The 15,845-nt window shown below is 38.3% G+C and overlaps 1 protein-coding gene across 1 annotated transcript in view; it reads right to left on the bottom strand.

Moving 5' to 3' along the window:
• Positions 1 to 784: 784 nt before the first annotated feature.
• The window catches only part of CEMIP2 (cell migration inducing hyaluronidase 2), a 77,620-nt gene continuing 62,559 nt past the window's right edge, over positions 785 to 15,845 (bottom strand). Inside the window, exons 19-24 of the mRNA XM_055428380.2 lie at positions 15,080 to 15,262; positions 12,612 to 12,831; positions 8,610 to 8,708; positions 5,344 to 5,498; positions 3,141 to 3,244; positions 785 to 2,807 (exon numbers count right to left, since the gene is read on the bottom strand). Of these exons, the coding sequence (XP_055284355.1) occupies positions 2,611 to 2,807; positions 3,141 to 3,244; positions 5,344 to 5,498; positions 8,610 to 8,708; positions 12,612 to 12,831; positions 15,080 to 15,262 (958 nt within the window). The 3' untranslated portion in view covers positions 785 to 2,610. The remainder of the gene's footprint in view (positions 2,808 to 3,140; positions 3,245 to 5,343; positions 5,499 to 8,609; positions 8,709 to 12,611; positions 12,832 to 15,079; positions 15,263 to 15,845) is intronic.

The raw sequence follows: 15,845 nt of genomic DNA on the forward strand, positions 1-15,845 counted from the left end.
TGCTGATTCAGGTGGAGAGGGAGAAATCTCACAGGAAAGACTTTCTGTCGACATATGAGAAGGCCCTGTGTTTCTCATCAGCTGGCCAATTCGTGGACGGCCACATTTCTGGAACTCAACCAACTGCCTCACCTGATGGAAAATGCTTACGAACTTATAAATCACCTTTGAACACATTTTCCCAGTAGAAATAAAACAGACTGCAAGCTCCCAATTGCCTGAAATGTGTATATCAGCTTTGATAACCAATTTAACAATTTGAGACAACTAAGGCCTAAAAACGCTATCTGAAAGTTCATACAATAGCAAAATGTTTTGTTTAGGGCTGGGAGTTCCATAAGCAATATAGGAAACACAAATAAAAATTGATAATTATAATTTTGTTTTTATCACACAAAAAATTATAGACTGAAGTTAAACACTGGGCCTTTTATACTACTGCAGTGATACCTAATCCTGGCTACATTAGCATCACCCAGAGAGCTTTTAAAAAAATTCAAATGGCCAGGCTGCACCCCACACAAATTAAATGTGAAGCAGGAGCTGGAGTGAAGGGAACAGACCTGGCCATCATAGGTTTTAAAGTTCCCTAGCTTTCTCCAATGTGCAGTCAAAGTTAAGAACCTCTGCACCAGCCTTCTGAAGTTAGTCTTACAAAATCTACCTAGTGGAGGATAATTTCTTTGTTATTTCTGCCCATAGCTTCTTTACAGATGGGATATGGAATGAAAAAAAAAAATTTGACTGCTTGCTAGATAGATAGTCACACACATACATGAAAAAATACATGCACACATATTTTTATTTTATTTAAATTGGGTCCTGACCATTAGCATATAAATCAGAAAAACTGAGTGCTTTAGAATTTACATATCCTCTTCAAATCTTTAAAGAGCCAAACTCTAAAAATCACACATAAAAGATATTTATCATAAAAAAAAACACACACACACAAACAAACTTTAATCACCTTAAGGAACCATGATCCAATAATATATTTAATAGGTAAGATTTCATTCATCAATGTACAAAAAAAACACCCCCAAACCTAAACTTTGATTAAGACACGTACTCTTAACAAGAGTACTTACAGTTAGAAAAGTTTATCGGTAGCACTTTGAGGTAGCATATTTTGTAAAGTAATGGAAATAAAGTCACAGAGCTGCTCTGCGGTTTCTTTTGGACACAAAAGGACAGGCTGTTAGCTGTTGCTCTTGATAGAGAAGAGTGAATTTGTCTGTACTCATTGCCAAAATCAGCCTGAACATATTCCTTGCTGTGGCCATCCCCACATTACCCTTCATGCATTGTGGGTTTAGGAAAAGATAAAAGCATTTCAACACCTCTTTCCTCTTGGTGGCGTGACATCCTGGCTGTGGCACCAATCTCCTTTAGCCACATGCGGTCCTCACTGGCAGGAGATGCACACACCCAGTAGGAAGAAAAATAGGGCATCACAGTGCCTTTTTTTCAGTGGGCTCTAACGATTTACTTAAGAATGATGGATTCCTCTAAGGCTAAAAAGAGGTTTGTTTCTGAATATTCTTTCCTTGATTCTGGCCCTTAAAAGGTTCTCCTGTTTTTCCTCTCCCTGAGTACAATATTTCGGGGTATCATTATGTTTTTTGCAATTGTCCTGCCAGGTTGGTGAGCAGAGAAGCTTTTTTAAAAAAATCCACACACAAAAACAAATTTAAAAAACGGGTGCAGGAGCAACTCCAAGAACAGACTTCCTTTGTGCAAGTTGAAATGACACAAGTTTATAGTTCAGGAAAATGGCCTGCTTCTTTTTTAAAAAAATGTAAATATTTAGCTCAGCTCTGCATTTTAAATACAAATATACAGTCAAACAGGCTAAGGATTAAAGCTGCAAAAATGGTCCCACCAACAACAGACCAAGGTGCAGGTCCAATTTTTGCCCAATGGTCACAGATTAAAGGGATGTCGAACCCATAAAAGCCCTTTTTTCCCAGTAATACTTGCTGTTTCAAAGTTGAATCCTTAGAAGGAATCAATATACAAATGAATAAAAATAGCACATGTCCAAGCAAAAAAGGGCATGAGCTGGGCCTGAGTTGCCACTTAAAACTCCATCATTCAGTATCATTCAAAATCCTCAAAGGCTGCCTGGAATCAGGGCCCAAGGCATTCCTGAACATGCCAGCCACCCAGGTCAACTGCTGACCCAAAGTCAACGACACAAGCGAACATTAGTCTTCAAGTATCCAAGGTGCTACAAGAGCTGGTCCTCTCAAGGACTCAGGCTGACTCTCAGAAGTTCCCCTTCCCTCACAACATCCCATTTTGTACAAAAGGTGAAGCACTGTTTATGGTCACTACAAAACACAGGAGTGGGACGTGAGGGATAAGAGAACTGATCTCTGAAATATATCAGCCTAACAAATACAAATAAATTCTTTAACATTTTGTACAACTAGAAGGTGCGTGAGCTGGTATTCAAGCAATCACTTTCAACTCTTACTTTTCTCCCCTTTCTGCCTCAAACAGGAAAATGGTTCCATTGGGTTAACAGTGTCATTTTAAAATGCCATAAATTAAATAAGTTAGTTCACATTTTTATCCCCCAGCACTTAAGTTACAGTTAAGTCTCTAATGTGCCTTTGAAGTTTGCTTCAACAGCTCCAGGTCTCTCCGGCGGATAGTGCCAGCTCTCTGACAACCATATTCGTCCAGCTGCAAAGGTATGAATTGTTCAAGCAGCCCGAGGCCCTCTCTAGCAGGGCTGGTATACAGCTTAGTCCATGATGGTTTAAAATTTCCATTGAATCCCAAAAATATGGTACTCCCTTTAAAAAAAAAAAAAGTTCAATTTGTATCTCTACTAGTTTCAGGCAAGATAATGTGAAAGGTGAGATGGAGGTGAGCGAAACAAAAAACAACAAAAAAACTATACTTCCTTACGTCAGAGAATGAACTCTTACCACCCACCTCCTGCCCCAAATAACAAACTACATCCCAACACACTTCCTCTAACACTGTCTCCTGATTTAGAAATTATCTTCATAATACCCACCCCAGCCTAACAAGCTCATGAAAGCAGGCTGGTAGCTACACTCCACCATAAAAATGAATATGTGGCTGCTCTCCTAAAAACTTTATGGAAGAATACAGATACAAACCTTTGTTATAAAGATTGGCTGGCTTGGCTAATCCCAGAGGTACTAATGAATCAGAAATATTCAACTGCTTTATCTGTCCTCTTGTACTCAACAGGACAACTGACCTGTAAAAGTTAGAAAATCAGAGCAAATTTAAATAACTCAGCATGTGTTTACTGAGTACCTTTCTGAAGTAAATACTAGATAAAAGCAGAACTCAAAAAACAAAAAGCACTCCACACGCCTTTTCATCCTTGTTGTTAGAAGGGTCTACTTCAATTCCGCCCCTAGAGCTTAACGTTTCTATTACAAGGAGGTCTCTAAATATAGGGAAAACTAAAACTCATTTACATCAGTTGACCCAGTGGATGGCTTGGGACACAGCTCTTTCATGGAGCAAACTATTTTAACAGAGGAGGTTGATTTTGTTTGTTTCAGACGTTCTATACATCTACTTATGTTCTACTATCTATTTACTTAGTAAATGGATAAACGCCAATCCTTAAAAAAAAAAAAAGAAAAAATGTTTCCCATGGCTTGGTTTAAATTGCTACTTTTATGAGTATATCAACACATACAATCAGATCTGTTTGTGGATTGTCTCTTCTGATCTCTCTCTCCTTTGCCACTACTACACAGTTTAATTACTATGGCTTTATGGTTTGGGCTTCCCTGGTGGCTCAGCTGGTAAAGAATCCACCTGCAATGTGGGAGACCTGGGTTTGATCCCTGGGTTGGGAAGATCGCCTGGAGAAGGAAGGGAACAGCTACCCACTCCAGTATTCTGGCCTGGAGAATTCCATGGAGTGTATAGTCCATGGGGTCACAAAGAGTTGGACATGACTGAGCAACTTTCACTTTATGGTTTATTTTAATATCTGATAAAATAAGCCCCTTGTATTACTGTAATTAGTTTTTAAATGTTTTATGACTCCCTTACTTATTTTTCCAGATGAACTTCATCATCAACTGTCAAATACAATAGAAAAGTAACCTACTGGGACACTAACAGAAATGTATTAGATTTAAATTTTACTTTAGATAGAGTAACATCTTTATGGTATTAACTTTTCCATCCAGAAGCAGGGAGAGCCTCTCCTTTTACTCTTATCGTGTATCCTTTAATAAAGCATTTCTTTCTTAATATATTGGGTGCTTTGCATGACTATTGTGTTGCTCTAAACATCTGTGGTGAGCTTTATGTTCTGGATTGTTTTACGTGAAGTGACTGAGTGTGTTTATTTTCCAACGTTTGGAAAAAAATCTTTAGATACATAAAGAAAATTGAGGCCTTGCAAAGTAAATACCTACAAATGCCTGTGTGATCTAAGTTGCTTATCTATGTACACAAAGAATGTTACACTCAAAGAATATGTACACAAAGAATGTTACACTCAAAGAATATAATGACTTTACAGGACTTGTTGAGAGCTGGTTCTTTAAAGTTTAAGGAGCATAAGTGACCAGATCAGTTGATGATGATTCAAAAGCTACATAAGACTTTGCTCCCTGGGAAGCCTATGCTCCTCCCTTTGGGGCTTCATTTAATGAAAGCCTGTGTGTAACAAAGTCCGCAGCAAAGCAAAGGGGGCAGAAAGGGGACTGAATTTATCTTCTTGCCTCCAGTCAGGGTCTGCCCAACACAAAAACAGCAAAGTTTCTCGCCTGTGCACGTTTGTTCAGACACTAACAAAGAAAAACGAATCATGCTAGGGCTCTTAAGAAAGAGATCACACAATCATCCACTTAAAAAATCAATTTAGTCCTTTCCAGTCAATTCCAAGTGACCCAGGTGGCAACTTCCTATACCAGAGTCTTAGTACAATGCTGTCCAAGGGTTCATCAGCAGGATAGACTGTTACAAAGGCGAAACTCAATAAAATTGTTTTAAAATGATAATGAGCCTTCTGAGAGAGTTGGATACAATGTAGATCAGCTTAATACTAAGAAGTGGGATAGGAATGATCCCAAATGTTGAGCTTTTCTCCTTCCAAGAACCTTCCCATCATTTGCAAACTCTTCTAACATCCAAGTCCTCACTTATCAATGATAAGCAACTTAGATCACACAGGCATCAACCTGAAACTGGGAAGGAATGAGTATCCATCCTTCAAGAATCCTAAATATCCAGAGTAAAAAAGAAAGCAGACAAGCCAAAACTCAGAGTCAGCCAGGTGTCATCTTTAAGGTACCTAATCCCTTATACAGGGCAAGCTTCACCTACCTTGGAGGGATGCTTGTTTTTAAGTATTCTTCCATGCGACTGACATCAGTGAAAGAGAAAACCTTTTTTTCTGTCAACCGGAAGGGAACACTGCAGGCATCCACAATCAGGAGGAGGACGCCCACACTTTGGAAGGGAAAGTCGGTGCCGTTGATCTGAGAATACAAGATCGTCCTCTGCTGTCATCACCATTTCAGTATCTTTCCAGCCCCTTTCCCTCTGTCTTCTAAACCCATGAATCAAAAATATTAATCCCAAAATTCAAACTGCATGTTACATCACTCTTCCTCTGCCAAATTTGAAACTGAGTCTGTGTTTTCATAGGCTTTTGCCTTGACTGGTCTTTACTGATTGGATAAGATGCTCTAAGCAAGACATGGCAGCCTACACTCAGCTGAGTAGGATGATTCTGCAGGTTCAGGGCTTTCATTCTTATACACATACTCTCTCACTGGGGTCAGTTTCCAACTCAGTGATCAGGTGACAGCCTCTATACTGAAGCTCAGATGTTGTTACATTGGTTCAGGAAAAAAATATAACTGTATACAATAGGCATCTAGTCATATAGGTAGGTAAGTACAGAGATAAATAGAATTCCTTAACCCACATAAACTCCTGTCCTGTTCGAGTTTAGGTTTGAAACATCAAAGGAGGCAGATAGCTTCATCTGCTTTGTTCCATATATAGCTCTCCGTTAAAATCAAAATGGAAAACAGGAAATTTTACCAGGATTTAAGCCACAGGGTAGTGATATCTTGTTCAAACAATTATTGTGAACTGAAAGTTCCAGTCGTTCTCTTTAAATTAATAGCTCGAGACATTTTCAAGAAAAAGGAATTCCAGATATATCCAAATCTCATAAATTCCTCGACCAAAAAAGGAAAGAAAAAAATCTTGACTGAAAAATGATTTAACACTAAGCCATAGGCACTGTTTCTCTATAAAATGTGTAAAATTATAAACTACGTCAAAAGTTAACATCAAAGGAGAGATGCTCTCTTCATTACACCTGTCCTCACTTGGAGAAGTTATACTTAAATTTTATTTCTAATCACTAATGATCTCACAGGAATTCAAAATGGCTTTTTGCCTGTATTTAAACTGCTCTAGTCCAGAGAATAATTCTAGAAGTGCTTAGTATACAGTGTCATTCTATATTTAGAAAGACTGAAAGTGACTCATTTTTTAAAATCTGAACACTTAAAACTAAGACACATTTAAAAAAAAAAAATCATGATCTTTAACACACTCAAACTGTTCCCTTGAAAAGTACCTCCAAAAACCTGCTGCTTAAAATAAACACAAAATTTTCCACAAAAACTAAAGCAAGGCCACGTCCAGCAAAGACTTTTCAGGTAATACATGTGAAAAGTATTGGAGGCAAACATGACAAAGCACAGTCCTCTGTGACCGCTTTTATGGTCCCAGGCACACAGTGACTCCAGCAATGGAGTCAAACAATGTCTGCAGACCCAGAGGAATACCCGACCTGAGACTGTCTGGGCAATACAGTATCTTGTTTAATTACCTAGTAAGCTAATAGAGCAGACTCAGCACCCAGTTGCATCCCTTTGCAACTGACACCCACCAGATGCCACACGAGGAGGCTGGGATGGGTTCCTCACACTGCTGACTTTATTGAGATGTCGAGCTAACAAACTTCCTACATCATGAACATACTACAAAATGAAGACATGCTAATATAGAGCAACAGGAATATATACGTGAGAAACCTTGGAGTTATATTTGAATAGGGATCTTTCTGTTCCTTCCTTCCCTCCTTTCTAATTGTGGTAAGAATACTAACATGAAATCCATCCTCTTAAATATTTTAAGTGGACAATATATTATTACTGATTACAAGGAAAATGCTGTAAAGCAGATTTTGAGAGTTTATGTATTTTACTCAACTGAACCTTTATGGCTGATGATTAATAACTATACGTTTCATCCTCCCCATCTTAAGTAGGGGTATTTTTAATTCAGAATTATTAAAAAATTCTTAATTCAGAGTTAAGTTCTGGTGGTGGATAATGGTGATGGCCACACAATATTATGAATGTATTTCATACCACTGAACTATATACTTAAAAATGGTTCGGATGGTGAATTTTATGTTATGTGTACTTTAATAAAAGAGATTGAAAGAGAAAAAAAAAAGATTTAAGTTTGCTCACATATATGTGAATTTGTAAATGTGTTGTCCACCACTTTAAAAAAAACCAAAAACAGCTCCCAAAGAGACCACATGAGACTGAACCCAGGCCCTGGCTGGGTATCAGTTGACTAGATACCTCCTACCCAAAGAGCCCTTTACATAGATGCACTCTGGGCAACTCAGTTTTGGATAGGCCACATGCCTAACGCGGGCTTCCCTGATAACGAAGTTGGTAAAGAATCTGCCTGCAATCAAGGAGACCCCGTTTCGATTCCTGGGTTGCAAAGATCTGCTGGAGAAGGGATAGGCTACCCAGTCCAGTATTCTTGGTCTTCCCTGGTGGCTCAGCTGGTAAAGAATCCGCCTGCAATGCAGGAGACCTGGGTTTGATCCCTGGGTTGGGAAGATCCCCTGGAGAGGGGAACGGCTACCCACTCCAGCATTCTGTCCTGGAGAATTCCATGGACTGTATAATCCATGGGGTCGCAAAGAGTCGGACATGACTCAGTGACTTTCACTTTCACTCCTAGAGCTGATTAACCTTACTGGTGAACTTGGCTTTTAGGCCAAATTCGAATACTGACACTCAGGCCAACACTTATACTTCCATTAACCTACTTAAAGACAACTAACACTTTGCATTGTCACCTTCCTCATCTGAAAAACTGGGAGCCAAGCAATCTCAAAATAAGAGACTGAGGAGATTTTAAAACCTTCACCTTCCATATTTTAAACAAATAACTGGGGAGCTTCTTTTAAGTTTCAAAAACTGAAGCTAAAAACAATTTTCTACATATTGATTACCAATGACAATTTTTTTAAACCAAAAATACCTTTTCTCCTATAGAAAAGGAATCTGGGTCACCTGAATAATTTTAACATTTGCCTAAAAGTAATCAATAAACTTAACTGAGAAAAAAATGTTAATAAATTTCATTTATTTAAAAATACATATGTTTAGGAGTATTTATACCTCTGTTGTATAGCTTACTACCAATAATAAAAATGTGATTAGAAACAAGTGAATGTTGTCAGAGATAATTCATGTTACCAAGATAGAATGAAAAAGTGAGAAGCTGAGGCAGTGTACACAGCAGATGGTACTCACAGAAATAACAGACACGTCTCCACGCTGAGTCTCTGCTTGACTGGGTGACCGGAATTGCACAGGGAGGTAGCTTGTATGTGGATCACTTGTAAACACCGCCTACATGGGGAAGAAGTTCCATATCTATGTCAACCTTCCAAAAAGATCCTTCAAAATAAACTCAACTATATCAAAGCCAGTGAATGGTTTTTTTGGTTTCTTTCTCTGAACTTTCTGTACATATTTCATGACCTGGAATTTTATTTTTTGATATAAGCTTTAATAGGAGAATAGTATGTTGCTCATTTTCTAGAGCAATCCCAGTTTCAAGTCATTGCAATCTTGTTAAGATCAGCTCTCTAAATGACTACATAAATATGCTTTATATCTAAATCTCTGTAAACATTTCATGCAAAAAAGTCACAAATCTTTTTGAAGGCTCTTTTCAGACCAGTTATCCTCAACTGTGATTCAGTCACTCCAGGATTGAGGAAAGAAGTATAGATGACAAGGATTACTCTGTTTAAAAGCTTTTAGGGGCCTTGTACATCACCAATTTTATTTAAATTCCTCTCTCTGACCTGCAAAATGTTCCACAAATAGAGCCACTATTCTACCCGCACTCAGCATGCAGGGCAGTTCCCTCAGTTTTCCACGCTTCTCCACTTGCCTTTTCAGATGATGTTCCTTCCCCAAGAATGCGCTTCCATTTTCCCTTCTACTTCAAACCATTTCCAACCTCCAAATCCCACGATCTACCTCCTCCCAAAGGCTATCTTCTCAGTCAAAAGCACTCAACTCTTCACACAATTTAACACTTGAAAGTATATGTACTGAGGAATTCCCTGGCACTCCAGTGGTTAGGACTTAGCACTTTTACTACCTCAGACTGAGTTCAATTCCTGGTCAGGGAACTAAGATCCCACAAGCCATGTGGTACGGTCAAAAAAAAATATATATATATATATATATTCTTATAAATCAATGCCAACAAGAACAAATAATCATGGCAAGAGCAGATAATCATGATGTTAAGTATCCAGAAGTTGAACATTTGTTTGAAGTCTCAGATCTGAAGTCAAAAATTCTTGTGAATTTTCCTACCTATCTCTAATTTACATGTGTTTTTGACATTAAAACAAAAATTATCCTCAAATTTCCAAGTAGAAGTGGTGTCCACAGACACTTTAAATACTTCCCAACTGCCAGGTCAGTAGTCAATACATTTTTAAGAAATGAATTCTGATAAATATTTTAAGCCCCAAAATAAAGAATGCTAAACATCAATGCATGGAACCATTTAACAAGATGCTGCTGCTGCTAAGTCACTTCAGTCGTGTTCGACTCTGTGTGACCCCACTGACGGCAGCCCACCAGGCTCCCCCATCCCTGGGATTCTCCAGGCAAGAACACTGGAGTGGGTTGCCATTTCCTTCTCCAATGTGTGAAAGTGAAGTCGCTCAGTCGTGTCCGACCCTTAGCGACCCCACGGACTGCAGCCTACCAGGCTCCTCCATCCATGGGATTTTCTAGGCAAGAGTACTGGAGTGGCTTGCCATTGCCTTCTCCCAAGATAGGCCTAGAATAGTTTCGAAGATGATTAAATTATCTTTACAAATTCTAGTAATTCTTATAATAAGTATAAATTATTTGAAGTCTTCTCAGTAATAAAGGACTTTCTTAACAAATTCAACTTGAGAATTTGGCTGGAAAATTTACTTCTCCACAAAGATTATCTGACAATTTCACTTTAACAGTCAAAACATTACAGAGGACAGGGACAGGCAAGGATTCATATAAGCTTATTTATGTACCTGGTTTATTTTTTAGTCTGTTGGTTAGTTTAGTTGAACTGGAGTATAGAGGTGGCTCAAGGGTATAAGAGACCAAGATTGTGATAGTGAGCTGTCATCAGAAAATTAATCATCATATATCACAACAGGAAGCATAAATCCCCCTTCCTTTCCCTGTTCTTACTGCCACCAATGGACAGAAATAAGAAAAATTAGAAATAAGAAATAAAAAGAAATATTTAGAGGTTTTCTCCCTCTTATTACAGTATGCATTTCTGTGGCAGTAAGAACTTTTTAAAAAAACTCCTCCAGGCCCGTGAAACTTATATGTGAACATTTATCAGAATCACCTGCAGGGCCTCTTAAAGCAAAGACCGTAAGCCCCACTCCTGAAGTTTCTGATTGGGTAGAACTGGGTGGGACCCAAGAGTTAGAATTTTTCACAAGTTCTCAGGTAATGTTGATGCTGCTGGTCGGGGACAAGTTGAGAACCATTCCTCTTGACCCATATTTGTTTATATATAGGTTAAATATTAATTAGGGCAATATTGATTCTGTACTTCTCTTTCTCCTGGAATCAACGTGACTTCCTATGGGGTTTCCCGTGCCTATTTTAGCTCATACTTTGGATTTACTTTCACTGCCATGTTTTCTCAAGACCTGGAAAACTGTCTCATTAAGAGTATGTCACAGGAAGCATTTCACTTCTAGCCAAAGTCAGTTTGTACTTTTAATTATAGGTAAACATAATAGAATATGCTTCAAATGAATGGTTTTTCATCTTAAAGGAAACAATTTTCATGAGTGTCTTTTCTGAAGATAAATTTCACACTGCCAAGAAAACAGGTATTTCCACATCACTGACATGTATACATAATAGTGATAATGTAATGAAATCACGGTTGAGAAAGAAAAGATGACAACCAATAAATCCACGATGACCCAGGGCAAACTGATATGTAAATAAATTTTTACTGATTTTATTATAAATTTGGACTGGTTTGCTTCTTATGATCATCAAATTCTAGAGTGGGCCAAAATTCAGGAGAAACCATTCAGTATTTATAAGCTGGCAGCAAACATCATCAAAAAATTTACAAACAATAAATGTTGGAGAGGGTGTGGAGAAAAGGGAATCCTCTTGCATTGTTGTGCTGTGCTAGTCACTCAGTTGTGTCTGACTCTTTGCAACCCCATGGATTGTAGCCCGTCAGGCTTCTCTGTCCATGGGGAGTCCCCAGGCAAGAATCTCCTCCAGGGGATCTTCCCAATCCAGGGATCGAACCAAGGTCTCCCGCATTCCAGGCGGATGCTTTAACATCTGAGCCACAAAGGAAGCCCTGGTGCCTGCACTGCTGGTGAGAATGTAAACTGATACAGCCACCATGGAGAACAGTATGCAGGTTCCTTAAAAAACTAGAAATAAAACTACCACATGACCCAACAATTCCACTACTGGGCATATGCCCTGAGGAAACCATAACTGAAAAAGACACACGTACCGCAATATTCACTGCAGTACTATTTACAGTAACATGGAAGCAACCTAGATGTCCATCGACATGAATGGATAAAGAAGCTGTGGTACATATATACAATGGAATTTTAGTCATTAAAAAGGAATGCATTTGAGTCAGTTCTAATGAGGTGGATGAACCTACAGCCTATTATGCAGAATGAAGTCAGAAAGAAAAAACCAAATGTTGGATATTAACGCATATATATGGAATCTGGAAAGATGGTATTGATGAATCCATCTGCTGAGCAACAATGAAGATGCAGACATAGAAAACAGATTTGTGGACACTGTGGGGGAAGGAGGACAAATAGACAGTAGGATGGCAACATAAATTACCATACGTAAAATAGACAGCCAGTGGGAATTTGCTGTATGATGTAGGCAGAGTCAGACACGACTGAAGTGACTTAGCAGCAGCAGCAGCAGCTCAAATCAGGTGCTCTGTGACAACCTAGGGGGTAAGATGGGGTGGAAGGTGGGAGGGAGGTTCAGGAGAAAGGGGACATGTGTATACCTATGGCTGATTCATCCTGATGTATGGCAGAAACCAACACAATATTGTAAAGCAATTATCCTCCAATTAAAAATAAATTAAAAAAATAAAATAAATGGGCAGCACAGATGTTTCAGTGGGAAAAAAAACGTGCTGACTGCACAGAACCTTTTGACTTTTTCTCTTGGACCAAAACCCACTTTTATTCCTTGTTTTACCTGACGGGTTCCACAGCCTTGACACAGTCCTTTGAGCATGGACGGCATCGACTTGAGGGCTGATGGCTTTCTGTAATACTGGGGATACGCTTTGGCCATGCAGTTACTGCTGTCTTTTGAGTCTGTTGCTGCCTGGATCTTGACTCTTTCACATCCCTGAGATGAACAGTAACTGTGACCATCCCTGTGGCTTTTGGCTTTAAGATACAGAAACAGCAACCTGCACAAAACAGACCAGTCCAAAGGGTATTAGACTTTGATTTTCAAAAACTTACAAAAGTTCCTCAAATTAACTCATGGCCAGTGGGGATATTCCTCCAATAAAGTAATTTTTTTCTCAAAAGAAAAATAACTTATAAAACTAATAAAGTTTTTTCTCTTTCCTTTCTGTCCTCATAGGGTTCTAAGTCAAACACAATACCACTTTAGAAAATATCATGAAAATCTGATTCCTTCATTATAGACAGTATCAAAGTAAATTTCTGGTTTGAATAACCTCAATAGGTAATTTGGGAAGATGGAATTGGCTTGGCTCAAACATTCCTTGGAAAACTTAATACTTATGTTGAGTTTAGAATTTGGTAAATTAGGGTGGTTTATTTTTTCTTTTTCTTTTAGTGTATACATTATTTTGTTTTAAGGCACAAAACTGGAATAATAAAAACAGCAACTTTGATACTTATTTGTTTAAGGCCAAGATATGGTCTCAAATCAATTCCTGTGATGTATACTAAGAGCAGATGGGCCTGGAGTCCTTCTGTCTATACTTTGACCAAAATCAAGTGAAATGGTCAGTCCCACCCAGTCTGAATTCTCCTCCAAAAGGAATGGAAATGCAACTTCTAAGCAGCAGCCCAACATCTTGTCAGCAAACCTAGGCCTTCTAAACCAAAGGAAGTCAAGATTCTAAAAATGACTTGATCAACTGTGATTGATTACTGGAGTTCATGAGTTCACATTTTAAAATGAGGCCAACAAACAATACAAAGGTGAGATTATGAGGTAAAAATCAGCCACTGTTCCAACATCTAATAATTTTAACACATACATAAGGAACGACAGGGATTTAACTAGGCATGTGCCTTTTGATATATAATTAAAATCATCAAAATGAACAGAATTAAAAAAGAATTTGAACCTCAAAGGCTGAAAGGTTCTAGAAATACCCAAATGAAGCAATATTTCCTATCATTGTACATATTAATCATTAATTTGTGATCACCAGACTGTCCTCACAAATCTGGGCCTTACATTTATTTTTGCATAAAATCAACTGGGAATGTGGTTGTTCTGTCATCTATAGAATAAAAGTTCAACTAAGTTTTTAAAGGTTAATTAGAAGTTAAACATAAGAGAAAATAAGAAAGGATTTAAGCTAATCACACTGGCTGCTGCACCAGCCCTGGAGGGCAAATGAGTTGCTTCTTACCCAAAGGATAACAAAGCAATTGAGTGAACTCCAACCTCATTCCCCCACAGTCAGTCCTGCCACCCTTCTCTTTAGTCCAAAATTTTCTTTCCCCAAACATGCCATGCCATGTTTTTCATGCCTCCATGCATTTATCCATACTGTTCTTGGAACACTTACTTGTCTCCTCCTAATCAATCCTCAAGAATTAGCCCCAGTGTCACACTTGTGGGTTGTCACTGACCACCCAAGGCTGAACTTGTGGATTATCTCAAAGGACTTACAGCATTTAAACCTTTCACCCTCTAATTACTTGCTTTACATGCCCACATCCTTCAGTGGACAATGAATTTGCAGAAGAAATTGCGTCTCATTTACATGAGTATCTTTATAGTACCTAGACAATAGCATGGAGTAGAAATGTCAGCTTAAGGAATGGATATTGGAGGAGCATGCTACTTTCTGGAAGAGTACAGGAGATCAAGCCTACCATAACCCAAAGGCTGAGAGACTGTAACTGGATAAAAGCAGACAAAGCCAACAGGACCCCAGGTGAACAGGATTAGAATTAAAAAGTGGAAAGATGCAGCCTAGAGAAAGTTGAAAGCAAATATGCCACGGTTACACAGTGTTTTTTGTTTTTTTTTTAAACCCAAGGTCAACTTGAGAGATAGCCTTAAAGGAAGAGAAAAATGAGCTTTTGCCAAAATATGAACTATATCATATGGAAATAATCATCTTTAGAGTTGTTATATAAAACATTATTTTAATTTTCAACTGGGCCTACTGGTTCTTTATTGACAAGGATAATTTCTCTCTCTAAATTGCCTTAATAGGTATACAGCAAACATCTCACTCCATTCCTACTGCCAACTGTAATTATGAGTCATTCTAGTTCTCCTTAAACCTCTAATGGTGACGAGCAGAGAATTACCCACATCAGCTGCTTTTCTAACTAGCCGTCACATCACAGCCTATTCTTAGTTACACTGAAGAACTAGTAATTTCACCATTAAAGAAAAACAGCAAAAATTTTCATTCACTGGTTGCCCTGAATTACCCCGTGCTGGAGTCAAAATAGAATTTCCTCTCAGACTGCTTCTTCTGTAATTCCTCCAGCGAATGAACAGGCTCATACTCTTCCATTTTGGATAACGAGCCATTATGCCGCTGTAAAAAGCCAAAGGTAACCTGAAAACTTGTGTTTGATGGATAGCAGAGACCAACTCGAATCCAGTCATTCCTATAAAGGAGAGACAATAAAAACACAAGTCCACATTTGAGCCAATATCTTCTGAGTATTTCAGCATATGTAAATTTTAGCCATGATCTTCTCCTTAAATTTCTACTGTGTATGCAGCCACTAACAATGAAAGTCCTGAACCCTAACACACTTAAGTTATCCACCTTTCCATGTTACCCAGATTTCTATCATCGTATATTTACAACAATGATATGGCTTAGAAAAATCTTGTTTGCAACAAGATTTCAGAGAATGTGAATAGATGTTGGATAAGATGCACTCAGATACTGTAAGCAGATAATAAATGAGACGGTTGGGAATGGGTACACTAAGATGGAATCAACACTAATAGCCTGATTGTGGAAATATACACTGCTAAAAGTTTTCCAAAGGACTTTTTTATTCATAAATATATTTTTATCTTTTATAATAGCACTAGGATAAATTCCAAAAATTGCCAGTTATTGTTATTTTTGTTGTTCAGTCACTAAGTTGTATCCATAACCCACCAGGCTCCTCTGTCCGTGGGATTTTGCAAGCAAGAATACTGGAGTGGGTTGCCATTTCCCTTCTCCAGAGGATC

Source organism: Moschus berezovskii, chromosome 7 (assembly GCF_049115385.1).
Source record: "Moschus berezovskii isolate FMDL1 chromosome 7, NW_MosBer_1.0, whole genome shotgun sequence".
NCBI lineage: Eukaryota > Metazoa > Chordata > Mammalia > Artiodactyla > Moschidae > Moschus > Moschus berezovskii.